Source organism: Hyaena hyaena, unplaced genomic scaffold, assembly GCF_003009895.1.
Source record: "Hyaena hyaena isolate Hyena2069 unplaced genomic scaffold, ASM300989v1 scaffold_4, whole genome shotgun sequence".
Taxonomy (NCBI): domain Eukaryota; kingdom Metazoa; phylum Chordata; class Mammalia; order Carnivora; family Hyaenidae; genus Hyaena; species Hyaena hyaena.
The window spans coordinates 2,171,135-2,198,919 of NW_024080636.1; the positions used below are offsets into that span (position 1 = coordinate 2,171,135).

Here is a 27,785-nt window from a genome sequence, read left to right on the forward strand (position 1 = left end):
CCCTCCCTCCCTCCCTCTCTCTCTCTCTCTCTCTCTTTCTCTCTTTCTCTCTTTCTTTCTTTCTTTCTTTCTAAATCAGCATCATTTCTTAAAAGAAAGGGACTTTTTAACACTAAAGGTATAGGAAGGCAAGATTCAGAACAAAAGATGTGTTTTAAATTCATAAATTTGAGGCCTGGGTGGCTCAGTTGGCTAAGCTTCGGCTCAGGTCATGATCTCATGGCTCTTGAGTTCGAGCCCCGTGTCGGACTCTCTGCTGTCAGTGCAGAGCCTCCTTTGGATCCTGTCTCCCTCCCTCTGCCCCTCCCCAGCTCGTGCTCTCTCTGTGTCTCAGAAATAAATAAAGACATCAAAAAATTAATAAATTTGACTTATACACTTGCTTTGTTGTCTTTATTTTTCCCGTTTTCCTGGAGGATAGCTGTGTGCAGAGAGGCATCAAGTGGTCAAGGTGAAGTTTGGGTGCCTGTGGCACCTCGGACTGAATGCTGCAGAGAGCCTGATAAAGCTTTGCAATGGCTTAGGGTAACTGCGAGTGAGTCATTCCTTACGGCTATTTGGCTCTGACATTTGTAACTCATTTTTTAAAATTGGAAGTTCTGTAAGGTATTGTTTAAGTTGCCTATTCTGACCTATTACCTGATTGTGAAATTAATGGGGTGCAACTTCCCTTCAAGAAAAGACTATCTAGGGGCATCTGGGTTGCTCGGTTGGTTAAGCGTCCAAGTCTTGGTTTCCGCTCAGTTCACCATCTCACCGTTCCGTGAGTTCTGGCCCCACATTGGGCTCCTCATTGACAGCGCAGAGCCTGCTTGGGATATTCTCTCTCTCTCTCTCTTTCAAAATAAATAGATAAAAATTTAAAAAATAGAAAAGACTATCTAGTATGCTAAAGGAAAAAAACAGATACAAAGAGCCACCTATTGTATGATTTATACATGTCTTTGTGTATGTATATAGATATGTCTGTGTAGAACAGACAGATCTGTGGAGGTGATGTATTAGGGGTTGCCAGAGGCTGGGGCAAGAAGAGTAAAGGGAATAAGGAGCAACTGCTGAGTGGGTATGGGTTTGCTTTGAGATGATGAGACAAGTTCTGGGACCAGATAGTGGTGATTCCACTGCCCATGTGCTGAATTGACCACTTGAATATGGTGGAAAATTTTATGTGCATTTTACCACAGTATAAATGATAGTATAATAAAAGCATTAGGGGTACCTGGTTGACTCAGTCCATAGAGCATGTGACTCTTGATCACACGGTCGTGAGTTTGAACCCCACATTGGGAGTGGAGCCTATTAAATTAAAAAAGTATATATCCGCATGTATTGCACATGGCAAGTATTGCTTAGTGAAACTTGTTTTAGTTACACCACCATGGCAGTATCTGTGGGCTGGATCACAACATAAAATGTATTGTGTGTGTGTGTATGTTTTCAAAATGTGAAAGCCCCCTCTCTAAGGCTCCTTTTATTTTTTTTTATTATTATTTTTTTTAATGTTTTTTGTTTATTTCTAGGAGAGAGAGAGACAGCGTGAGCAGGGGAGGGTCAGAGAGAGAGGGAGTCACAGACTGTGAAACAGGCTCCAGGCTCTGAGCTGGCAGTCAGCACAGAGCCCGACGCGGGGCTTGAACCCACGAACCGCGAGATCATGACCCAAGCGAAAGTCGGACGCTTAACCGACTAAGCCACCCAGGCGCCCCTCTAAGGCTCCTTTTAGCTCAGAACATCCTATGGCCAATGTTTGGAAGTTGCTAAGACTGTCCTGAGAGGGCTATACAAGGATATAATGGACTTTCAATAATTTCCTCCTTCCACGATGATTCTCCATAAATGCCGTGTGATTTTGGCCGAGCCATTTTCTCTGGGTTTTTTATCTATAGTCAGTTTGTCTTTGAACTTGACCATGATCTTAGAGAGGGTCTTGGGCTCCTTTTCACTTGACCACCACTCCTGTATCCATGCCTTCGCTGGATCTTGGACCTAATGTCTACACTAGCAACTTTGACACTACCACACTTCTTGATTTCATGTCTGTCTTATCCCCCCAGATTGCGGTCCTGACTGTAGGGACAGCATGGTGGTGGGCTAGAGTTTAGTGGGTACAGCTGAGCTTTCATCGGGTGCATTGTAGCAAATGGGACACAGCTATGCAGACATCAGGGACCCCTCCCCTGTCCCCCAGCTTTTTGCTCCCAGCAGCAACCTGGTCAGCGTACCCAGCTGTGATGTCCAAAAGAAGTTATTTTGTTCGTGGGCCTTAACTTGGAAAGGTTTGGAAGCCATGTGGTCACATTGTTTGGCACCTGGGATGGTGTTCGTTGTTTGTTAAATGAAGTAGTCTAGACAGATTATTCTATTTTATGAGTATTTTAAAATATGAGTAAGCAGCTGGGCCAGTGAGGGGGCTAATAATAAGCAGGTAGTGTTCTGAACCCTCTGGCACCACACTGAGGCACATTTTATGTATGCATATACGCATAGCATTGCGTCCTCGCCTGTGTGTAAACGAAGGCAAAGGCCATGGCTAATTCAGAAAAGCCTGAGCTCTGGGAGTTTTCTTCCCTGGTGCAGATAAATCTGTTCTGACATTGCTACATTTTCCTCTGGGTCTTTGGGGAATACACATGTTTGTCTGAGAGCTTGCTTGCTGGGGAGGAATATTTATAGACTCTGAGCTGGAAAGAACTTTGGAGGACATCTAGTCCAGTGGTTCTCAGACACGGCAGTATCAAGAGCGGCCTGACAGTCTTTTCCGATGCTTAGGCTCCACCCCTGCTGATTCTTTAAAAAAAAAAAAAAATTTTTTTTTAACATTTATTTTTGAGACAGGAGACAGCACAAGTGGGGGAGGGGCAGGGAGAGGAGGAGGCACAGAATCCAGGCTCTGACCTGTCAGCACAGAGTCCAACGTGGGGCTCGAACTCACAAACTGTGAAATCATGACCTGAGCTGAAGTCAGACACTTAACCGACTGAACCACCCAGGTGCCCCTCCATCCCAGGTGATTCTGATTGAGAGGTCTAGGTGTGGTAGGGCCTAGAGACTAAGTGTTTATGAAACCTCTCAGGTGGTTTTGATGCAGCTGGAATGATCCACTTCTCCCATTTCATAGAAATGGAACGGGGGGCACAGAAAACCTGGATTTACTATTAGGGTACCTAGTGACCGAGCTAGGAGGCCGGATCTCTGCACTTCCATGCCCTGAATGTTCCCTCTTGTCACATGGGGGCTATCACTGTTGAATCTGCTCATAGGGAAGTAGCCCATGAGGTACACACCCCTTGGCTCTTTGGGTGTGATGCCTTTACCAGAATGTTGGATTGCAAAATTAGGGTTTGAGGACAAAAATACAGTGACACTAGGGGACTCCCATCTCTTTCTACACCAGCTGAAAACAGCTTGGTGTCAACTCTTTTCAGCCACACATCATCACCTTAATACAAATTAGGGGAATTATAGGAGAGAATGATTTTCTATCTTAACCCATTTTTTTTTTTAAGTTTATTTTAATTTTTGTGAGAGAGAGTGAGCGTTTGCCTGTTGGGAGGGCCAGAGAGAGAGGGAAAGAGAATCCTAAACAGGTTCTGTGCTGACAGTGTGGAGCCCTATGTGGGGCTTGATTTCATGAACTTGAAATTGTGACCTGAGCTGAAATCAAGAGTCAGATGCTTTACCAACTGAGCCACCCAGGCACCCCTTAATCCAAACATTTTTTTATGATGTTGGTGCATTTCCTTTTGGTCTTTTTACCCCTGTGAATATTGGCTTTATGGCATTGTAGTCAAGTGTGTACGTAACTTAAAACGTGCTTTTTCACATATTAGAGACAATTTCCTCTTGCTACGTGGTGCTTAAAACCATCATTCCTACTGAGTGGTAATTATACATATTAAGTTGCTTTTAGTTTTAGCAGCTATAAGTAGTGCACTGAACTGTTCAACACATATAGTGTCATTTTCATATTTAGAATTATTTCTCAAGGATAAACTTTCAGATATGGAATTGCTGGGTCAGAGGATGTAGATGTTCCTGCTGGTTTCATATTGACAAGTGCCTTACAAAAAGATGCATTTGCTTTTACTCCACAGCAAAGAGTCTGCAAGAATATTTATCTTTGGTTTTGAACGTTTCATTTTTTTTAACGTTTATTCATTTTTTTTGAGAGAGCGTGAGCAGGGGAGAGGGCCAGAGAGAGAGAGGGAGACACAGAATCCAAAGCAGGCTCCAGGCACTAAGCTGTCAGCACAGAAACAACCCGGGGCTCAAACTCACTAACCGCGAGACCATGACCTGAGCCGAAGTTGGACGCTCAACCGACTGAGCCACCCAGGCACCCTTGAGCCAGACTTTTGAAACAGCTATAAGATGGCATCCTTGGGGTGCCTGGGTGGCTCAGTCAGTTAAGTGTCCGACTTTGGCTCAGGTCATGACCTCACAGTTGGTGGGTTCGAGCCCTGCATCGGGCTCTGTGCTGACCGCTAGCTCAGAGCCTGGAGCCTGCTTCAGAATTTGTATCTCCCTCTCTCTCTCTGCCTCTCCCCTGCTCACGCTGTCTGTCTGTCTGTCTGTCTCTCTCTCTCTCAAAAATAAGTAAAACATCAAAAAATTTTTTTAAAAAAGATGGCATCCTTGGTGGATGAGCCAGAATTTATTCAATCATTACCCTATTTTTGGACAGTTGGATTGTTCTCTTAAAAATGGTGCTGCAGAGAATGTCCTTGCCTGTGTCAGTGCTTGTTTATGTGAGCATTTTTGTGAGCTAACTTCCTGGAAGTAGGAAAACTGGTTAGAGGGTACAAACATTTTACATTTTAATAGGTATTGCCTAATTGTGTTTCAAAAATGTTGAACCTGTTTATACTCTAACCAAAAGCATCTGAGACTAGTAAATTATTGATTTGCCTTGTTAACTGTTTGCTCTCACAAAATTAACCCAACCTGCTCTTTATTTAACCCTGCCCATTATGGAAGAGCTAGCTGGTCAAGCAGAAGCAACATTTGTTGCTTTAATTGACATTTATGTAGCACCTCCTATGTATCAGACCTAGTGTTGAGGCATGGGGGGTTCATTATGAATAGTCACAACCCCTCCTTAGTGGAACTTCCAAACTAGTGGAGACAGATACCATCTCACAAATGAATGTCAAGAGGTAGTAAGTGGGCATGGATAATAGGAAGACTTGGTTGGGCTGGGAATTCAGGAAGAAGCCCCTGTTTATTTGGAACTTGAAGGATCAATGGGAGTGACCTAGACAAAGAGCAGATTGGGAATGAGGGTAGGCAGAGAACCTTCTGAGCAGAATAAATACCATATGCAAAGGCCCTGTGGCAGATGCCTTTAGAATAATTACTGCCCAGTGAAGTTCAACACATTTGGTACCTTGAGAAAAGCAAATTTGAATTACTGATCTCACCAAATAGATGAGGTCCCACTGCCAGGACACCATAAGTAGGAAGGATTTCAGAGGGATGAATGGCTTTCCTAGGTAAATTCTAACAAATTGCAAGTCCTCTGAAGGAGAGAAGGAAGAGATGCACCTAAAACCATCAGCTTAGATTTTTTTTAAACAACAATGTATTAAAAAAAATTTTTTTTAATGTTTTATTTATTTCTCAGAGAGAGAGAGACAGCGTGAGCAAGGGAGGGTCTGAGAGAGAGGGAGATACACAATCTGAAACAGGCTCCAGGCTCTGAGCTAGCTGTGAGCACACAGCCCGATGCGGGGCTCGAACCCACAAACCGTGAGATCATGACCTGGGCTAAATTTGGATGCTTAACTGACTGAGTCACCCAGGCACCCCCATCAGCTTAGATTTTTATAATAAGTTGGCCACAGTTGGAGGGCAAATAACCAAGGAGAAATTCTACCACCATTGGACTACATCAGAAGAGGGCCCGGAATGCCAAAGGCCCAGATGAGCTCAGCCTTCTGAAAAATTTTCATCACCCAAGAGAGCCTTTAAAGCTTATGTTTGTAGTAAGCAGAAGAAGAGACCCACTGCTTCTGCCAGTGTCCAGAAAAGGAACACAACTTCACATCTAATTTTCAGCCGTCTCCTCTATGAAGGAAAATTACACAATATGACATGAAATGAACACGTATTATATGAACAGGCTCTATGCCAAGAACTTGATGTAGGTTATTTTATTTAGTAGTAACACTATGAAGTTTTATTTTCTCTGTGGAGAAACTAAGGCTTGAGAAGGCGAAAGAACTTGTCCAAGGCTGTAGCAGCTTAGTGGTGGTGCAGGGTTGGGCAGTCTGAGTACAGATTTTCAGTCCAAACGAACCATGACACAGTGCCATCTTCAGTGAGAAAGGGTGAGCTGTGAGAGGTGAGAGAGTGCCAGAATCCAGGGGAACTGACCTGTCTCAGCAAGAGACCTGAAGTTGTGTCCCACATTCACTGCTTACCACTTGGCAGTATGTGATTTCCGTAGCCTTCAGTTCCCACATCTGTGAGACTGGAATAACAATTACCTGGCACTGTTGTTACAGGAATTCAAAATTAGGCACAAAAAGTGCTTGGCACAGAGCAGGTGCTTAATAAGTAACAGCTGCTTTTATTCTTAGTGGAGGGGGTGGTCACCCTTGGCCTACTCTTCATTTTACATATGAGATTTGTGGGGCTTATGATTGAGTTATACATGATGTCCTTGCCTTTGAAGTCAGCCTCTGGGGTAAGCATATTAATGTGGTTCCAGCTCTCCAGAGTTTACACGTGACATTTCATGCACGTCAGCCTCTCTCAGCCCTGCTCTCAGGGAGCAAGGCTGAGATTTCAGGTTCTGTGTTAAAACCTAAGGCTTGGAGGAATGAAGTGAGCTGCGTAAGATCTCACGGCAAATCGAACATCTTTCACTTTCTGTTGGGATTAGTAGATAGATTGGTGAGAGCGAGTTTTGATTTTTGCAGGGAATTTGGCAGGTCAGCCAGGCTGTCCCTAACAACCAAACAAGCAAGGCCTTAGTGACAGTTCACTTCAGTGGCTCTTGGGGCACCTGGCTGGCTCAGTTGGTAGAACATGTGACTCAGTCTCCAGTCATGAGTTCAAGCCCCACATTGGACTTGGAGTCTACTTAAAAAAAAAAAAAAAAAAAACCCTAAATAAATACAGTCAGGTGGCTCTTGCAATAGATGAAGGACCTGGACTTCAGGAGCATTGTTAAATAGACCACTGTTGACCTGACCAGTCATCTGCCCTGGGGAGCCTGCACTGGTGTTGAGGCTTGGATAAACAGCCTGAGAGTTGTGCTGTGTTTGTGGCTGACACACACTGGGAGAGCCAGCCTGTCAGGACACAGGTGACTGACCAGGACTCCTTTAGACTGCAGGGGCTAGAGATGGACAGAAACTGATGGTGAAATTAAATCAAGATTAAGGTAGAGCTTTGCACAGAAAACCAAGTCAATAGGGACACTTTTGTGGCTCAGTTAAGCATCTGACCTCAGCCTAGGTCATGATATTACAGTTTGTGAGTTCAGGCCCCATATCGGGCTCTCTGCTGTCAGCTCTCTCTATCCCCTCTCTCTTTGCCCCTCCCTCGCCCACACTGTATCTATCTCTCAAAAATCAATAAACATAAAAAAAGAAAAAAAACCAAGGCTACAAATGCAGCATGGCTCGATCGGTCGATGAGGAAGATGGTTGTTTGTGTGTTAGGGTGTCTGGAAGTGATGTGTGTGTCAGCAGTGAGGTGGGCTGTCAGAGGTGATAACAGCCTTCAAGAAAGGAGGTGATGAGCCTTTGCCCTCAGCATGGGACGTGGTTGGGTTGTTGCGGAATTTGGAAACTTGGCATGGAAAGGAATAGTTGAAAAAAACTCTGGGCTGCCCTTGGCCAAGACGAGATTTTAGAGAAGACGACAGGGCATGGCTGACTTCCAGTAGGTGAGGGACCCCACCCCTGGAGACTGAGTCATTGACATGGGTAGGGTGTAGGATTACGTATTTTTAACAAACTTGGAAAGCCTGGGAGCCATCCTGAGGAAGAGAGGTTGGGTCCTCAAGGGTGGACCCCAGCTGAAAAGCAGACTGTGCAAGGAAGCAGAGTTTGGCTGAGTGTGCAGGAGAATATTCTGAAATTATTCAGAAATGGGTTGGGTGGTTATGCAGGATGATGAACTGGTGTGGGGAGGTGTGTGGGTGGTGCTCCAAACTTAAAAGCATTAAAGCACCTTTGTAGGAAAAGGGCCTTGGAGCACCTGAGTGGCTCAGTCAGTTGAGTGTCCGACTCTTGATTTCGGCTCAGGTCATGATCCCAGGGTTGTGAGATCGAGCCCTGCATTGGGCCCTGTGCTGAGCTTAAGATTCTTTCTCTCTTCTCCCTCTGCTTCTCTCCCCTGCTAGTGCTTTCCTCTCTCTTTCTAAAATAAAATAAATAGTAAGGGGAGCCTGGGTGGCTCGGTCGGTCATGGAGTCAAGCCCTGCATCAGGCTCTGCTCTGATCACGGAGCCTACTAGAGATTCTCTCTCTCCCCTTCTGCTTCCCCCCTCAACTTAATTAAAAAAATAAATAATACAGGGGCGCCTGGGTGGCTTAGTTGGTTAAGCGTCCGACTTTCGCTTAGGTCATGATCTCACGGTTCGTGGGTTCGAGCCCCGCGTCGGGCTCTGTGCTGACTGCCAGCTCAGAGCCTGGAGCCTGTTTCAGTCTGACTCCCTCTCTCTCTGGCCCTCCCCTCCCTGCTCACACTATCTCTCTCTCTCTCCTAGAAATAAATAAAAAAAAAAATAAATAAATAATACAAAAGAAAAAAGTAGGGGCACCTGGATGGCTCAGTCGGTTGAGCATCTGACTCAATTTTGGCTTAGGTCGTGATATCACAGTTTGTGGGGTTGAGCATTGCGTTGGGCTCAGTGCTGACAGCACGGAGCCAGCTTGGGATTCTCTCCCCCTCTTTTTTTGCCCCCCCTTTTCTCAAAATTAAATAAATAAACATTTTAAGTAAATAGAAGTCTTTAAAGGGTGGGAGCTTAATGAACATGTAAGCTGTTCGGGCTTCCTAAAAGTGCTTTCCCTTCTTGTTTAAAGTATATAAACCTGAGCCACCCCATGTGGCAACTTCATTTTAAGTTAAAATCGACCGACATTAAAAACTCCACTCCTCAGCTGCACTCACCATGCTTCACGTGCTCGGCAGCCACGTGGCTAGTGGCCAGTGTATTGGTTGTGTGGATCTAAGACGTGTCTGTCGTGGCAGGAAGTCCTCTCGACCAGTGCTGGCTGTTGTGCACAGATGTTTGGAAGGCAGAGCGCATCGTGATCAAGGATTGAGCACGCAGTGATTTCATCCATTATTAACCACAGAGTTTATCTCCATTCTGGAGGGGAGGCTTAGGGAGTTATATAATTTGCCTGGGGCCCCAGCAGGTAAGTGGGTCAGTCAGGCTGGATTCGAGTCCTACTTGCTACGCTGTGGCCTTGGTTACTTCTCGCAAGCCTCCATTTTCTCACTTGGAAAATGGACTAGTCACAGGAGCCGCTTCGGTGGGTGGCTGTGAGGCTGAGGTGATGTAATACACGCAAAGTGCTTAGCACAGTGCCGGCATCACTGGGCGTTAGTAAATATTTTTCTCTTCCCCGTAGATAGTATTCTATATGAGAACATACTGTGTTGTCTTTTTTTCCCCGCAGTCAGCATTTTTTTTAAACCTACTTAAAAAAAAAATTTTTTTTTTTTTAATTTTGAGAGAGAGACCGAGTGGGAGAAAGGTAGAGAAAGGGGGCCAGAGGATCCAGAGTGGGCTCTGCGAGCCCATTGTGGGGCTTGAACCCATGAACTGCGAGATCATGACCTGAGCTGAAGTTGGATGCTCAACTGACTGAGCCACCCAGGTGCCCCCAGCCTCTTTTTCAGATTCTGATGTCTGTCTGTGGATTCTTAAGTATTCCCTTGCTATAGAGAATCTGGGATTTTACCTTTTCTCTACACTATTGTTCTGATTACAGCTAATTGTTTTACCTACTCTGGGCCAGACACTAGCTATTGTTACATTTATTTTTTTTTTTTTTAAGTTTATTTATTTTGAGAGTGAGAGTGCATATGCACACAAGCAGGGGAGGGGCATAACGGGAGAGAGAGAATTCTAAGCAGGCTCTGTGCTGACAGCGCAGAGCCTGACTCGGGGCTTGATCTCACAAACCATGGGATTGTGACCTGAGCCGAAATCAAGAGTTAGACGCTTAACTGCCTGAACCACCCAGGCACCCCTCTTGTTACGTTTATTTTTATTTCTAGGGAAACTTAAGCTTAGAATAGTTACTTTCCAAAAAGAATGATCTGTATACGGACATTGGAAAGACACTTAAGCTGTGTTGGTAAATAGGAAAAGCAAGTTGCAGAACAGCTTGTATGCTTTCTCCTACAAAGGGTAATAATAGACACTGTGCCAAGTACTTTATGTAACCTCTCCTGGTCCCCACAGTAGCTCTGTGAAGGAACAATGCTAAGGGTGAATTGACTGAGATGACTCGATAGTAACTGGCTGCCCGACTGAGGCTGTGGTCTCCCCACTCCCCCGCCTCGTGCTGGGGCCCCGCTGTCACAGCCGCCGTCAGAGCTGTGGCCGCAGTCTGCCATGTTCTTCCCGGGCCCAGGCTGTCGAAAGTCCTTTGCTGTGTCATCTGTTACCACGGGGGGCAGATAGTGAGGACCTCTTGCTGGAAGGCAAGGGTGGGCAGGTGGATGGCGGTCAGGGTGGTTGGCTGTCACTAATGAGTGACAAGAAATGGCAGCTGTGCCCTTGTACTGGTTCAGGTGCCGGGGTTGGTAGAGCTTGGATTTGAATGTTCTGGTGATATGAGGAAGAGGGCCTGGGGTGGTGCCTTGAAGCTTTGCCTCAGTATGACCCTCTGCTCTAGACAGGGAGCATCACCGGGAAGGGAAGCAGCCGTTTCTTTCCCTAATTTTTTTTTTTTTTTTTTTGGGTTCCTTTATTCTTCCCTGATCACAGTGTACCCTGTGAAGGTTATCACAGTTTAAAATGAACTAACAGACCCCAGCATAACATTTATCTGTCACTTCAGAACACATTGTCCCCACACTTAAAGGCTTAGAACAACAATAAACATTCCCTCTCACAGTTTCTGTGGATCAGGTTTGGGAGTGGCTTGTCGGGGTGGTTCTAGCTCGAGGTCACTCAAGAAATTGCAGTGCAGACTTTGGTCAGGGCTGCAGTTACCTGATGGCTTGGCCTTGGACGGCAGCCCTCTTGTGGGAGATGGTGTTGGTTGTTGGCAAGAAGCCTCAACTCCTCCCTAAGTGGACCTCTCCCGGCACTGTCTCAGTGTCTTAACAACACAGTAATGTCTTCTCCTAAAGCAGCCAGAGGGAGAGCTAGGCCCACGCTGCCCTTTCATGACCAGTCTTGGAGCCACATAGCCTCACTTATGCCTCCTTCCAGCCATTAGGAGGGAGTCAGTCCACTGCACATTCAAGGGGGCCACCTTTTGGACGGATAAGGAAACGTCTGAAACTCATGCACAGCGTTTTCCTCATTTTTCCATCCATTCAATAATTATTCATCAAATCTCTGTTATGTGCCAGGTAGTCCAGACACAGAAATAAGTAAGACGTATAATACGGCTTGATCCCAACCCTCAAGGAACATACTGTGCAGGTAGAGGGATAGCTATGATTTGGACAGTGCTTTACAGCCTCGTGAGGACCTCCACGTAGCTAAGCATCCCAGTGGCCCTGGGTGATCACTGTAGCCAGTGACAGCCCCACTGCCCGTTTCCTCTGGGGCTCAGATGATGGGGATTCTTTTAAGTTGATAGAACTTGACTTTGATCCCAGCAATTCTGACTACAAATCTCTTGCACTATCTCCTGCCACGGGCTGTGTTCCTATGGCTGCTCTGTCACCCTCTGTCTCAGAGGAGGACACGGAGGTTGCAGTCACTGGTGAGCTCTTGATTCTTCTTGCTCTTTTCACCACACGAGCTGTCCTCTGGGGTGGGCCACCCTAAATACTTCATTGACAGTCGCTGTTGTCTTTCTTTTTGCAGAAAGCTCTCGGTGTACGGCAGTACCATGTGGCCTCAGTCCTGTGCCAACGGGCCAAGGTGGCCATGAGCCACTTTGAGCCCAGTGAGTACATCCAATATGACCTGCTAGAGAAGAACATTGACATTGTTCGCAAAAGGTAAGGCTGCGGGGGTGGGCGTTGGTGTGGGGAGCTGTAGAGACCATCACATGGCTGCTTCTGCTTCCTGCCCCTTTCAGGTAGCACGGGAGATGCTTGGCAATGGATGGTTGGTGATGGCGGTAGGATCGCGGCCTTTAGGGTACAAAGTTCCCTGCTGAGGAAGGGACGTTGCAGATTAGTGGTGGGCCTCAGTCTTCTCTGCCAAGAAAAGATCTCTTACCAGAAACCTAGTGATTTGGGCCACAGGGAAGGTCTCAGACACTCTGTGGCATTGTGCCTGAACCTCCCAGCTACCCTTTCCAAGACAGTCTGCTGACCTTGAGCTGGCCCTCCTGGATCCACCAGGCCCACAGGCTGGAGAAATATCTGTATTTCCTCTTCAGTGTGTAGTCCTAGAGGAGAGCTCAGCCTTGAGACCCAGAAGAAAACTTAAGGAGGGTCTTGAGCATATCTTTTTTCCTGGCCCCTCTTCCCTTGTTTGGTAAAATGGCAGCCACTTTTGCACTGCTGTCCTGTGTCCAGGGTCCTGGGCCAGGTGCTGGCGCTGGAAGGATGATGCCACAAGAGGACCAGGCGTGCGGACTGGTAGTACGTAGCAACCAGCACTGCCCCTGGGCCCCTAGATAGGCTGGGCTCTCACCCACCTGGTGGCCGTGACCCTAGGAGTAAGAGAACAGATCCGAGGATACCCGTTTATAGCTGAGGGACGGGCTCAGGTGGAGAAGCAGCTTGCCCAGGGCCACACAGTGAGTCTCCCTGCCCTTGGCCCATGCTCTGACCATACTCCCACGCTCCCTTGCTGCTGCCACTTTGCTTCTTCTGTACTAGTGTCCTCACTTTGGTTTTAAGGGTAGGGACCGTCGTCGTCTTTATCTCTAGCAGCCTCCCGCATGGCATCACCTAATTATAGTAAGAACTGACTAATGGTCGTCAAGGACAACTGTAATAATAGTGGCTTCCTGAGTGTGCAGTTTATTCTAGGCACTTCACATACGTTTCTTGTCTTCTCAACAACCCCTACTGGTTGTTGTTATATCTATTTCCCCATTTTGCAGGTAAGGAAATCTAGTGTCAGATCGTGGAAGTACCCGGTCTGAGGTCCTACATCTATTGAGTGGTTGGACCCAAACTCAAGCCAGGTCTGTCTGGCTCCATTGCCTCCCAGTGTTTGTTCTAGCATTCTCTTGGGTTTCGTCTAGGCCGCACGTTGGAATCATTTTGGAAGCTTTTATTCACTTATTTTAAAAATATTTTATTTTTAAGTAACTTCTACATCCAACATGGGGCTTGAGCCCATAGCCCCAAGATTAAGTCGCACACTCCAACGACTGAGCCAGCCCAGCCAGGCTCCCCGCCTTGGAAGCTAAACTACCAACCCCCCGGGCCCTGATCCCCGTTCAGTGGTATGGGCCCTGTTCCTCCCAGTGTGGTCTGTGAGTCGGTAGCATCAGCACCACCTGGGAGCTTGTTAGAAGTGAGGCTATTCAAAACAGATCAGTGGAAGAAAATATAAGGCTGTTTTAGAAGGCCAGGGGACTTGGGGTGCCTTGGTAGCTCAGTCGGTTAAGCATCCAACTTCAGCTCAGGTCATGATCTCGTGGTTCTTGAGTTTGAGCCCCGTGTCAGGGTCTATGCTGATAGCTCAGGATCTAGAGCCCGCTTCAGATTCTGTGTCTCCCTCTCTGCCTCTCCCTGGGTGGCTCTCTCGCTCGCGCTCACGCGCACTCGCTCTCTCTCTCTCTCTCTCTCTCTCTCAAATAAACAAACATACAAAAGATTTAGAAGGCCGGGGGACTTGCAGAGGGACTCTTTCTCCAAACTCTATTCTGTGTTTGTGACAGAAGGAGCCCAGTTCTGTTCTTGGGAAACTAGGTCTGTGTCATCCAGTTTAGCAGAGGGACAGATGGACGTAGAGGACCCACTTTGCCATCCTTAGTTAATCCTTAAGGAAATGTGGTGAGGAACATGTCCTTAGGCTTTTGTCGTTGTCAGGCTTTTTGTACAACTTTGGGCATTTGCTGTCAAGGTCTTTGGTTTTAAAGCCCATGTGCTATTTTCCATCTCCCCTGGGGCCCAGAAAGGGGGGCTGTGCTCTGTGCAGTGAGTCACTGCCCGTACCCCAGCCTTGGAGATGCTGCCATAAAGCGGGGCATGGTGTACCTCAGGCCAGTGCTATTTTTATTCAAGGTTCTCATGACAGCGGAACTGTAGAGATTTTCAGAATTGCCACTTGCTCTGCCATCGCCCACAGAGCTAGCTCCTTAGGGGGCTCTTGCTCTTGAGGGGTTAGATAAATGTGGGGGTGAGGAGCTAGAACCCAGGTCATCGGAAGGAGGTTTCTCTGCTTTCCCAGCAGAGTCCCAGTGGCAGTGGCAATAACAGTAATGACGGAAGTCGAACACTTCCTGGAGGCTGGGTTCTGAGTTTCCAGGCATTATGGAGGGACAGTATGGGGCAATTTAAGGAGCATGGATGGGGTGCCCAGCTGGCTCCATCAGTGGAGCATGCGACTCTTGATCTTGGGGTTGTGAGTTCAAGCCCCACATTGGGTGTAGAGATTACTAAAAACAAAACAGAACAAAACTATATAGATAAAGAGCATGGAGAGCAGAGCCATGCTGTTTGGCCCTTTGCATTCTGGCTCTGCCACTTGTCAGCACACGACCTGGGGCTGCCTTACCTCGCGGGGCTTCCGTGTCCTCATCTGTATCGTGAGGCTGTGATGTCGTGCATACAAGCCGTGCTGAGTGAAGAGGAAGTGCCCTGAGAAAATGAGTCTGTGGTGACAGAAAGCAGGTCACTGGATGCTTGGGGGATGTGTTCATTATCTTGACCGTGGTGACGATTTCACAGGCGTGTCGCTATGTCAAGACTTCGCAAGTGGTGTCCTTTAAATATGCGCAGTTCATGACTGGCCGGTACACCTCGGGGAGGCTGTTTAAAAACAAGTGCCGAAGGAGCACCATCTGTTACCTTAGTCCAGGCCAAGCCCTGGACTTCAGAGGTGGGGAGGCGAGCTCCTTGAGAAGAGTGGTGGCTTTTCTGGTTACCCAGTGGGTTTAGTAATAGGGTCAGGGCTAAACCCAGAGCCTCTGACTCCTTAGTCTGATACTTTTTTCTCTCCTGGCTCGTTGGGTGTGAGTGGAACTGCGCCCCTTCCCGGGAGTCCTCAGGTTTGGGAGGAAAAGGGTGAGGTCCAGCCGGGGCAGCTGTGGCAGGCAGAGGGGAGGCTGCTCTGCAGTACTGGGCAGCCCGCTTGCATGGGCGGCAGCAGGGACCCTCGGTGGGTGGTTGAGGGTTGACCTGCACTGAGCTCAGTTGGCCTTGGGGGAGGCTGCCGAGGAGGAGGCCGCCTGAGGCCTGGCAGGGGCATGTGCCTCCCCGGGAGCCAGGGTCGGACTGCCACTTTGGCCCTGACGGGGAAGGGAGGGGTAGGGCTAAGAGGAGAGTCTCGTGAGGGGCTGGGGGCGGGGGGCAGCGGGGTGTCTGTTGTTGAGAGCTGACAGCAGTGCTGGATGAACGGCGCTGGACCAGGGGGCTAATGGGAAGGGCTTCAGCACAGTAGCGTAAGCAGCAGACTGCATTTGTGGGTTGGGGGCTCCTGGTGGGATCCTCGGCACCGTAGTGGGGCTGAGGGCACAGGGGAGGTGGCCATGGACAGAGAATTAGAGGATCCAGAGCAAGACCCTGGCTGTGAGTTTGAGTGATCCCCACCAGTCTGCTGAGCCTCCCTTCCCTCTTGCTTGTCTAACTAAATGACAGGGATACAGTGAGGGGTAAATAGAGGCACACATGTAGTAGGTGTTCGTCAGATAATAGTGATCCATATGCTGGAAAGGCAGATGTCCACCCTGCTCACCTCTGGTGATGCTGTCATTCCTTATTCATCAAGTCATGTTGGAGCACCTGGTGAGCGCCGAGTGCCAGATGGATGGATTCGTGCCCACCCTCAAAGTTGCCAGGTGACAGAGAGGCAGGCAGGGCATCATGCAGCCGGCACCCCTTCCTCTTCCTGCAGATTGAACCGGCCTCTGACCCTCTCAGAGAAGATCATATATGGACACCTGGATGACCCAGCCAAGCAGGAGATCGAGCGGGGCAAGACGTACCTGCGGCTGCGGCCCGACCGTGTGGCCATGCAGGACGCCACGGCCCAGATGGCCATGCTGCAGTTCATCAGCAGCGGGCTGCCCAAGGTGGCAGTGCCGTCCACCATCCACTGCGATCACCTGATCGAGGCCCAGGTTGGGGGTGAGAAAGACCTGCGTCGGGCCAAGGTGAGCCGAAGGCGGCATCGGGGTTGGGGGTGGGTGGCTGTGACATGGGATGAGAGGCAAAGCCCTTGAGCTTGGGCATCACTGTCCAGTTCTAACAGGTTCTTTGGTTCAGTCTTTTTAAAAACATCTTTGCTCTTTTCTGACTCTGAAAATACCATTTGCTTATTGTGAAGATGTTAGAAAACCCAGAAGGCCTAAAAATAAACAAAACCCAAATTGTCCTTAATCATACCACATTGTAGGTATTTTTGTGTGGTTATTTTTCTGTCACATTAGAAACAGCAGGCTGTGACACAGGTCGCCAGCTGCTCCGCAGAGGGTCATTTGCGGCTCCCTCTCTGCCGGGGTAGCTGTGCGCTCGCTCACGCGCTCGGCCAAGCCCCGAGGATGCCACCAGGGAGGCGGGTGTGTGGTGGGGCTCGTTGTCCATCCGAGGTGGCCGAGGCCCTGTGCACTGAGGTCCCACGGCTGCGTGGGGACGTGGTTGGGGCCAGCGCCATGTCCCCAGCGCCCTGTCTTACTGGCCTCCGGGGTCTTTCTTCTGGGAGTTTGCTTAACGATGTAGCAGGGGCTGTATGCCACGGTGAGTAGTTTTTTCCTTAACTTCCTCACACCCTCCCTAATGAAATCCCGTCCTGCTCCTCCCCCCAGGCTCTGCTTGGGGCCCCTCTGCCTGTGCCTCTGCCAGCGCTGGACCCCCACCCCCCAGCCCGCAGTGGAAGGGGCTCCCTCCCGGGCGCCGCTGGCAGGAGCTGAATGCCAGCAAGGCTGCCCTTGAAAGTGCTCCAGCTTCAGGGTCAGCGGAGCTTTAACGCCTCTCAGACCCATGGGAAACGCTCAGCTTTCCCACCGGAGCCCTGTCTTCCTCCCCTGCCCTGCCAGTTTGTGTCCTGGTTGCTGGTGGCTCTTTCCCTACTCAGCTGAAAGCCCAGCCCGCTGGGCCAGAGGTTTCCGTGTCAGCCGCGGTGGGGATGGTCGCGGTCCAGGGGCTCCTGCGGTGCGGGGAGCTGGGCTTGGCTGGGAGCCGCCCCGAGATGACTGCCCCCAGCAGGGCCACCACCGCCTTCAGGGTCTGGCCCTCCGTTTATGGATTCAGAATCTGCCTTCTGGAGATGAGATTCACAGAATCCAGGATTTCAGGGCTCAGTTACTCGTTTATTTGACGATTGTTTATTGAACACTAACTGTATATCAGGTACTGTGCTAGATGCTGGGGATTCTGTGCGAACAAGACAGGGGCCCTGCCCTCTTGAACAAGGAGGGAGAGTCCTGTTAAATCATCACACAAATAGGCAATTGCCAGTGTTTATAAATGTTATGAAGGGAAGACATAGGACCGTAAGAGTGTAAGAAAGACATTCAGTTTAGACTCTGGGGGAAAGGGACAGCCTCTTTAGGACGTGATATGTAAGCAAAAACCTTTGCAGATAAGCTGGTATTAACTTGAGGAAGAACATTCTAGGCAGAACAGTGTATATAAAGATCTCAAGGCAGGAAGCAACTGGATGCATTTGTGGAGTTGAAAGAGGGCCAGGAGGCTGGGGCTCTGGGTGGAAGAGAGGGCGGTAGGAGTGGGGGGTGGGGGGGGCACTTGAGGACAATGGGCGCCATCCTAGGAGTCCCTGAAGGGCTTACACAGGGGTGTGTGTGTGTGTGTGTGTGTGTGTGGTCAGATTGACATATATTTGTAAATAAAGAGTCCCTCTGGCCGGGGCCCCAGAGATGCCGAATGACCTATCCAGGGTCACCTAGCCGGAGACTCTGCTGCCCAACTCTGTCCTCTGCCACGCCTGCCTCTTTACAACCCAGAACACAGCCACTGCTCCTGCCCTGGGTACCCATGTTACAGGTGACGGATTTGAAGGAAGAAGCTGGCATATTTATTTCATTATTAATCAGAGCGAGATGTCTCTGGGCCCCAAGTTTTTTGTGTGCTATTCTTTTGCCTGGGGTACCAGACGGGCCTTAGAAGGACACATGGTTGGGCTGGAGTTTAGATGAAAGGGGTTGCATGGTCTTTAGGGTGTTTTACTGAGGGCCCAGGGAGGTGACAGCGAGTCCCTCTGCCTTGGAGCGTGAGTCTCTCCCGTGCCCAGAGGCCAGCAGGTCTCACTGCCTCGTTCCTCCTTTGGGACCCTTTGCAGCCCGCCATGGTCCCATCCCTTTCGTCACTGAGTCTCCCCGCCCAGGAGTGTGCCGTGTCTTCCCGATAAACCCTGGCCTCACATCAGCTGAGCTGGGAAGCCGTTCATGCCCACCGAGGAAGTCACCTTCAAATTCCAGGCAGAGTGGGCCCGGCCCGGCCCGTTGTTTTGTCGAAACCTGCATTTCAGAACATGGTCCATTTGACAGTCTTTCGTTTGGGGCCCATCGAACACATTATCAAGTAGGGAGCCCCTACAACATGCCAGACGCTGGTGTTGTGAGGCGCCCTCTTCCCTATAAGGGGAGGTGGCTTTATTTTATATTAGAATGCAGCTCTCAGACAATGTGGTTGCACAGGCCTGGTTTCAAACCCTGGGATTTAATTCTGGGATCTCCAGCAAGATATTTCACCTTTGAGCCTTGGTTTTTCCATCTGTAAAATGGCCTTGATGACAATACCTTCCCTGTTTCTTGGGATGGATTGTGAGGATGTTTAGTGCAGTGGGCATTCAGTAAATATCCAGAATCTGAAATTGCCTCAAATGAGGCGTCTGAGGCTTAGATGGAGAAACAACACCTTGCCCGAGCTACATCAGAGCTGGAATGTCCACTTGATCCCCCTGTTTCCCTTTGACAGTCCCTTCCCCCAACACCATATCCCAGTTAGATGGTCCTGGTGGGTGTGCCCCTCACTGCTGGCCTTGGCTGAGGACTTGAGTGCCAGAGGGACCCTTGGAGATGATGTAGCTGAGTTCCTTCTACAAATAAGGAAACTAAGATAAGGGTAGGGAAGGGACTTGTTCCAGAACCGCTCCCTGGCCAGGTGTCACAGAACTGAGGCTCCGTCCCTGCTTCCTTGCTTTTCTCCCCAGACCGGCCAGCTGAGACTGAGCCAACATCCAAGCCCTTTTGGAAGTATTTGTAGAAGACCTCCAGGAGAGGGCCTGCCTTCATAGTGCCAGCATTTCAGAGTCGGGGGTGGGTAAGCAGGGCCGTCCCAGACACAAACCATGTTACTCATGCTTTGGTTATTGATTTGTCTCACTAGGACATAAACCAGGAAGTGTATAACTTCCTGGCAACTGCGGGTGCCAAGTATGGTGTGGGCTTCTGGAGGCCTGGCTCTGGAATCATTCACCAGGTAAAGCAGGGCTTGGCTGCCCTTCTGGGGGAGGGGACCTGAGGGAACCAGAGAGCATCTCCTGGCCTGTAGAACAGGAGACCAGAGGCTCGGGAGGGTTGGGGTGGGGGATTGTATTATTTTTTGTGTTGCTTTTTTCCACAAATGTTATTCCTTGTTGCGTGGGTGCCTCACATTCGATGGGCACATTCTGTGTGGCAGGCACTAGACTTGGCACTCGACAGATACTAAGTTACTCACTGTTCACCACAACTCTGTGAGGTGGGTGCGTTCATGATCTACGCTGTGTAGATGAGGAAACTGAGGCGCAAAGGAGTTAATCCCCATGCCCAGGGACAGCTGGCTGGCCCAGGAGTCTGGCCCCAGAGCCAGTGCTCCGCACTGCGTGCTGCCGGCCTGCCTCCTGTCACACCAAGGAGTCTCCCCTCAGTGCACACAGCGCTCCTCGGGGGCTTTTTTTTTTTTTTTGGACCCCTTCGTGGTATCGTGTAGGATGGAGGTACCATAGGTCATGTGGCTGTTTCTGCCAGTTCTGGGGTCTCCTGAAGAATGGATTTTCTTCTGATGGGCGATTTTGTGTGCGCCTGTTTCTGAGGAGATAGGTGCTCAGTTTTCATCCAGGGTGACTGGTGTGTGTGGGGCGCTCGTTTGTGTGCCCTTTTGCCATCCATCCCGTACGTGAGAGACCTGACTCTTCGCACCTTCCCAAGGTGCCCCTTCTCCCCACCTCCATCCCTCTTTCAAGATGAGCTGAGTCAGGCTGTAATCCGACCCTGCGTGGGCTCCCAGCACTGCCCTGCTCTGAAACCAGAGCCCATGGGTCACTGCTCTGCCCTTTCAAAACGCTGCCCTTGCCAGGAGGGGACTGCCTGCGAATGTCAGGTCCCGTCAGTCTGCGGGGGCTAGGAAGCCTCTCCACAGCAGGGCTAGGGAGTCGGTAGATCCGGCTTCGGACTTTATCAAGAAGGGCCCCCCAGTCCCAGGTGTCCCCCTTTCCACCTCATTCCAAATGCCCAGGACTTTTTGGCAGCTCATGGGGCTATGAATGATGGCACCTCACACCTGCCGCTGGCCACCAGCTAAGTGTACAGCCTGATAGATTTGTTCCTTTAGGAAGAAAATTCCCAGGAATCATGTGATCTCTGTGTAGCTTTGCTTTTCTCTCTCCCTTGATGTCAGGCCATCGGCAGCTTTAATCTACCAGACCAGTCTCCCAAGTGAAACCTTAACCTCTTTCCTTCTGCCCTGAGCCTCCTGTGCCCAGGCCTGGCACGTCCTTCCTTCTCCACATCTCTGCCTTCGGTCACCTCTGTGAAGCCCCTCCCCGTGTGCTCCCGTGTGGTCCTCCCCGGTGCCTGGCATTGGAGCCCCCTTGTGTGGTCCTCTGTGGGACCCTTCACATGATGACCACAGGATGTGCCAGGTGCTTCCCCCACCCGACCACGCACTCTGGGGATGGAGACCGTGGCTTATTTATTCCCTTCTAGCTCTGGGCCTGGGGCCAGGTGGCTGCGGAGTGAGTCCTTGGCGTGCACATGTGTTGTGCAGATGGAGGCTGAGTTTTTGTTTTTTAAGATTTTGTTCTTTTAGGGGCGCCTGGGTGGCTCAGTTGGTTAGGCGTCCGACTTCGGCTCAGGTCATGATCTCACGGTTCGCGGGTTCGAGCCCCGCGTCGGGCTCTGTGCTGACAGCCAGCTCAGAGCCTGGAGCCTGTTTCAGATTCTGTGTCTCCCTCTCTTTCTGACTCTCCACTGCTCATGCTCTCTCTCTCTTTCTCTCTCTCTCTCAGAAATAAATTTTTTTTTTAATATTTTTTATTTATTTCTAGGAGAGAGAGAGAGAGACAGCGTGAGCAGGGGAGGGTCAGAGAGAGAGGGAGATACAGACTCTGAAATTGGCTCCAGGCTCTGAGCTGGCAGTCAGCACAGAGCCCGACGTGGGGCTCGAACCCACGAACCACGAGATCATGACCTAAGCGAAAGTCGGACGCTTAACCGACTAAGCCACGCAGGCGCCCCTCTCAGAAATAAATTTTTAAAAAAACATTAAAAAGTTAAAAAAAAAAAAAAAAAAGATCTTGTTCTTTTAAGTAATCTCTACACCCAGCATGGGGCTCAAACTTAACAACCCTGAGATCAAGAGTTGCATGCTGTACCCACTGAGCCAGCTGGGGCACCCCAAGGGTGGCTGAATTTCCAGATTTATGTTCTAGATATTAGTCCAGACTAAAGTACACTAATCCCTCACCCACACCCCCATCCACACAGCCATATCCGGCTGACCACAGAGGTCACTGGCTCAGCCAACTTCATTGTGACGCTTTCCTTAGTACAGACCCAAGGTCCCTCTCCCTTTTGGACATGGGCCATGTTCCTGGTCTGTACTCTGTAGACCACACTGAATTCTGTGTGTCTGGTCTTCATGGATCAAACTTTTAACACCTTGAGGAGCCTTAGAGATTAACTAGTTTTATTTTATCTTATTTTTTTAATGTCTATTTTTTTTTTTAATAGAGACAGAGTGTGAGCAGGGGAGGGGCAGATAGGGAGATACAGAATCTGAAGCAGGCTCCAGGTTCTGAGCTGTCAGCACAGAGCCCCATGTGGGACTCAAACCCACAAACTATGTGATCATAACTTGAGCTGGGGTCAGATGCCCAACCCACTAAGCCGCCCAGGCGCCCCAAGATTAACTAGTTTTAAATCTTCGTTTGTGGCCGGGGCAAGGAGGCCAGAGAAATGAAACAGCTGAGCAGTGTCCTATCCAACAGTTGTTTGTTCAGAGTTTCCGCCGTGTTGGCCTTTTCTCCCAGCCAGCTGCCGCCCTCCTGGGGAGAAACCAGTCTTCTAATTCTCTGTGTTCCGAGAGTCAGTACCACTTGCACCTTGCTGGGTGTGCTGGGAGAGGTCCGTCCCAGGCCAGGGGCCCTGGGGTTTCCATGATAGTCAGGCCTGACCGTTCATGGAACCGTTCGCTTCTCTGACCTCCTTTGCTCGGGTTACAGCCACTCACGAGGGGCCCTGTCCTGGAGGTGTGCCTGGGGATGGCCCGGGGGGCAGTTTTGCAGACCCCTCTTGGTCCCCACCTCTATTCTCTGATGACAGCTTGTAAGCTGAAAATCTTGGGTTTGTTTTGCTTTTTTCCAGATCATTCTGGAAAACTATGCATACCCTGGGGTTCTTCTGATTGGTACTGATTCCCATACCCCCAATGGCGGTGGCCTGGGGGGCATCTGCATCGGAGTTGGGGGTGCTGATGCAGTGGATGTCATGGCTGGCATCCCCTGGGAGCTGAAGTGCCCCAAGGTGAGGAGTGGGGAAGCGTTCTTTCAGGGGTGGTTGGTGGGGATGAATGGGAGCCTGTGAGACCCCAAAAGGGATGAGGGAATAGTTCAGACCCCAGTCTCTTTGCAGGGACAGGCTGGGGTAAATAAGCAGAAATGGGGATCTGGCAGGCAGATGCTTTGGCTTCCTGGCTGGAGCATGGCACATAGTGCCTGTTACTGCTGTCCCCCCTCCTATTCAAGGTGATTGGTGTGAAGCTGACGGGCTCGCTCTCCGGCTGGACCTCCCCCAAAGACGTGATCCTAAAGGTGGCGGGTATCCTCACAGTGAAGGGTGGCACGGGCGCCATTGTGGAGTACCACGGGCCTGGCGTAGACTCCATCTCCTGCACTGGTGAGAAGGGCGGGTGTGCAACGTGGCCTGCAGCCTGTGTAGGGCCTGATGGGGCTATAGTAGTTGGTCCATGGAAGGAGTCAGTGGCCTTCCCCTGAGTATCCATCTAGTCTGGGGACTTGATGGACACTTAGAGGTGGGGGGAGATTAGGTTCCTCTAGTCTAAGAGATCTTGGCCTCTTCCAGTGTCAGGCAGGTACCTCCCTGCTGCTTGGGGTGATCCAGAAAGGGAATCCCAGAGAGGATGGGGGTAGTGGAATGGGGAATCCAAACCAGGGCTTCATTCGGCCCCACATCTTCCCTGGAGCCTCACTCAATTTCCTTGGATTAGACTTATCACCTCCTAGGCTGTGAGACCAAGTAGCAGTGGGCCCCTTCTCATCACTCTGGGTGACCTGGCCTCAATGCCTGGGCCCTCAGGCTATGCAGGAAGACTTGGAATAAGCCTCAGGGATGGTCTGGTCCAGACTTCCCCCGGTGCCTGCCTCAGCCCCACAGCGGCCCACAGGGCTCCTGTTCAGCTGCTCTTGCATCTCCAGAGACCGGGGCTCCCTCATACAGGTAGCCCTTACTACCATGGGACAGCTCAGTTCCGAAGTTGATAACAAGCGTGGTTCCATGTCGCAGAAACCTCAAGAGACAGGATATCTGTAAGGTGCGCCATATCTGTGTGAGGCTCTGTGGTCAGGACAGTGGACATCTTTCCAGTCTTATTGCTGGAAAACTTGAGACTCAGAGACACTTCCACATCACACTGTGGTGTGGCTGAAAGAGGGCACGCCTGGACGTCAGGCAGGTGGATCCAGACCTGAACGGCAGCACTTGCATTTGCTTTATGGCATGACCTTGGACCTCTCTGAGCCAGTTCCCTCACCTGCAAGATGGACACAGTAAGGGCCTGGAACTAGAACCCGGAAGGTAGGGGCTGAACCTTGTGTTCTCTTCGCTGGCCCTGGTTTTAACTGTGGGCCACGAGGGGCGAGTCTGCTTGCTGCCACTAGATGGCTGCATAAGCGAGGGAAGGAGTGACCCCAGCTCCCTGGTGTGAAGATGCGTGTGCACACCTGGCAGGTATATAGGGCCCATATCCAGCTGCTAGGCCAGCCTCACCAGCTCTGTTCCTCTACAGGCATGGCGACAATCTGCAACATGGGCGCAGAGATCGGGGCCACCACGTCAGTATTCCCTTACAACCACAGGATGAAGAAGTACCTGAGCAAGACAGGCCGGGAGGGTGAGCCAGCGGGGGCAGGACGGTCCTCAGAGCAGTCATGTTGCATGGAGACCCTTGAGCTACACCTTTCCCTTTAGGGCAGGGGTCTTTGGTGTTTCCAGATTGGCTTTAGAGGCCCTGAGAAGCCCCCAAAGGGGTATGAAGTTATGTGTGTTATGTGTTTCTGAGTAGTGTGTCTGCAGCTCCAACAGCTTCTCAAAGGACCTGGCATCTAACTTTGAAATCCCCCTGCCTTGAGATTGGAATTTAGTTTCACCTGAAAGGAGGGCAAAGTGTGGGGTCTTTTTGGTCTGGTCCCTGGTGCCCCCTACAGGAAGCTGCAGGAATGACACGGGTCTGTTTATGATTCCTGCCTGGGAGAAGGAAAAAAACATTTGGAACCAGAACCACTTTCCCAGCCTCCCCCACAGTTTCCCTGAGGTTCTAGCTTGGCTTCTTTAAGGCTCAGAGGAAGAAATAGGGCCTGTGGGAGGGATAATTGGAGCTCCGGAAGGGAGATGAGCAAGGGTAATTGGTGGAAGCAGAGGCAGAGGGTCACGGGGACAGCTTGTCCAGTTGCATCCAAGTGCTGAGCACACGAAGTCCTACCTGGAAGTCCTGTGCCTCTCTTTCATTGTCAAGTAACTTCTTCAAAACTCAACACTTCTCATCTCCAGGAAGCCTTCCCTGACTGTGAACCTTGGTTGCTGCTTCTGTGTCCCTGTGTGTGTGTCTGTTGTATCATATCATACCAGTTCATTGATAGCTCCTTCATTAGATTGCATGGTCCTTGAGGGCAGGCACTGTGTCCTGTGCTGTTTTTATTGTTTCTTTGTCTGCTCAGTGTCCAGGGTCCGGTTTAACAGGTGCCAGGTAACTGGCTTGGATGGATGGATAGTCAGTCGGTTGGTCATTCTGTCTGTCTCATGACTATTTTCTGTTCCACATGCTTTAATCTCCTTCCCTTACTGATTTCAGACATTGCCAAACTAGCTGATGAATATAAGGATCACTTGGTACCTGACCCGGGATGCCATTATGACCAACTGATTGAAATTAACCTCAATGAGGTAAGGAAGGAGGTGGGACCAAGGAATTTTTGAGAGTGGGGCATTCAGGCCCCATGTGGGGACCCCTGCTGGGTCCTGTCTGCCCATTCATAGGAGTCTGAGGGCCTTTGGTTCCCCAGTGCCCCTGCACACTGCTGCCCAAATCAGGCTGCGGTTGGGTGGGAGTGTTGGCTGTGGCTGGCGATTCAGAAACTGGCTCAATTTATGTCCACCTCAGCGTTAGCCGAAACCACAATTTTGCCCTGGAGTTTGTTTTGTCAGAATTCAGAGTCACGGCCCAAGGTTCCCAGGCCTGGGCAGGGTCTGGCACCCTGAGACCTGCAGGCCACAGTAAGCATCTGGAAGGCCAGAGGGAAGGCAGGCTGGAGGAGCAGAAGCCGCAAAGTGGAGTGCTTGAGGGTTTAGGCCCTGAAGCCAGTCTTCATGAATTCAAATCCTAAGTCCTGACTCTGCCACTTAAGCCTGTGACGCTGAACAAGTTACTCAACCTCTGTGGGCCTTAGTTTATCATGTGTAAAATCTCAAGTGGCCACGGGAATTGAATGCATCAGTTCACATAGTAATAATTGAGAATATCGAGAGCTGGTGTGCCAGGCACTTTGCTAAGTGTTTGCATGTTTTGGTATTATCACAAAGTACCTGGCTTTAGGTCTATATTTGTCATAAGATTAGAGAAGCATCACATTGTAGGAGATAATGGACTTACGAAGTTGACCTCCTTGACTTATTCCATGCCTTTGCCACCTCCTAGCTCTGTGACCTTGAGCAAGGCACGCAATCTCCATCGGCAGAATGGAGAGGATACCAGCTTTACGGGGTTGGAGGGATCCTGGAGCTGGCGCTTGTATAGAGCCCACTGCTTGGGTGTTTTCCTGGGTTGAGGTTTGAGCCATAAGTAGGCCTTCCGGGTCCTCTGTGAGGACTTGGTTGAGTGGGAGTCAGGCAGCCTCTGAAGAACAGATTTAACCCCTCCCCTTTCCCTCTGTTCCTTCAGCTGAAGCCTCACATCAATGGGCCCTTCACCCCCGACCTGGCTCACCCCGTAGCAGAGGTGGGCACTGTGGCAGAGAAGGAAGGATGGCCTCTGGACATCCGAGTGGGTGAGTACCTTGCACCCTGTGGGTTTAACAGGCCTCCAGACCACTGGGTTAACCATGTGCTTACCACTGAGCGCTTTCTAAAGGTACCAGGCACTTTCTCAAATAGTTGTTTCCTTCCTTATGGCTTTTTAAAAAAAATTACCTTTTCTTGGTATAAAAGAAACATGCTTATTGTAGAACATGTTGACAGAACAAATTTTTAAAGACTCCTAATCTTAACCCCCAACCAGAAACCAGCTCTACGAGTTCTTTGAGGTACACTGTTTGAGTGTGTGTGTACATGCTGATGTGTGTCTGTTTTTGCTTTACAAACACTTCATCATCCCTGTTTACATCCCTGTTCACAACAACTTCAGCATCCCTTGTTGCCTGATTTCACATTACAAAGATACACTAGCACGTTGGGATGACGGGCCCCTGCTCCTGTCACAGTACAGTGTGACTGGAGCATGGACCCTGAAGCCAGGTGGCCTCGCTTGGAAGGAGGCTCCGGTGCTACATCGTTGGGTGACTCTGAGCAAGTTACCTGACCTACCTGTGCCTTGATCCCTTGTCTGTAAAATGAGGGCGATACTGTATTTACCCATTAATGATGTTGGGAGAGGTGATGAGTTAATATGTGCAAAGAGCTTTGTTTAGTGTCCGGCACAAAACAAGTGCTGTGTAACATGTTCACCCTTCTCAGATTAAGTGAATATTTTTAAGTGTTGGTGATTTAATTATAAATAAATTGCTGTTCTGATGAGACTGTTGATATCTGTAAACAATGTGTGATGTCATCCAGTCTTTACTTTTTGGATAACTGTCATACATTTTTGAAAATAATTCTCTTTCTCCCTGATTATAAAGCAATTAAAAAACAGAGAATATTCAAAAGTAGAGGAAAATTAGCATCTCTTAAAAGCCATCATCCAGCCGTGGTCACTGTTAATATTCTGGAGTGAGCCCTCTGATTCAGTGTTCGTGTCATTTCACTGGCACATCGTCTTCCCTTGAGTGGCTG

General features: G+C 49.8%; 1 protein-coding gene across 1 annotated transcript in view; it reads left to right on the forward strand.

The window, feature by feature from the left end:
* ACO2 (aconitase 2) overlaps positions 1 to 27,785 on the forward strand; it is a 53,844-nt gene that overhangs the window by 20,127 nt on the left and 5,932 nt on the right. The window contains exons 2-9 of the mRNA XM_039234932.1: positions 12,020 to 12,156; positions 16,178 to 16,436; positions 19,630 to 19,722; positions 22,869 to 23,027; positions 23,249 to 23,399; positions 24,529 to 24,633; positions 25,591 to 25,682; positions 26,677 to 26,782. Coding sequence (XP_039090863.1) covers positions 12,020 to 12,156; positions 16,178 to 16,436; positions 19,630 to 19,722; positions 22,869 to 23,027; positions 23,249 to 23,399; positions 24,529 to 24,633; positions 25,591 to 25,682; positions 26,677 to 26,782 — 1,102 coding nt within the window. The remainder of the gene's footprint in view (positions 1 to 12,019; positions 12,157 to 16,177; positions 16,437 to 19,629; positions 19,723 to 22,868; positions 23,028 to 23,248; positions 23,400 to 24,528; positions 24,634 to 25,590; positions 25,683 to 26,676; positions 26,783 to 27,785) is intronic.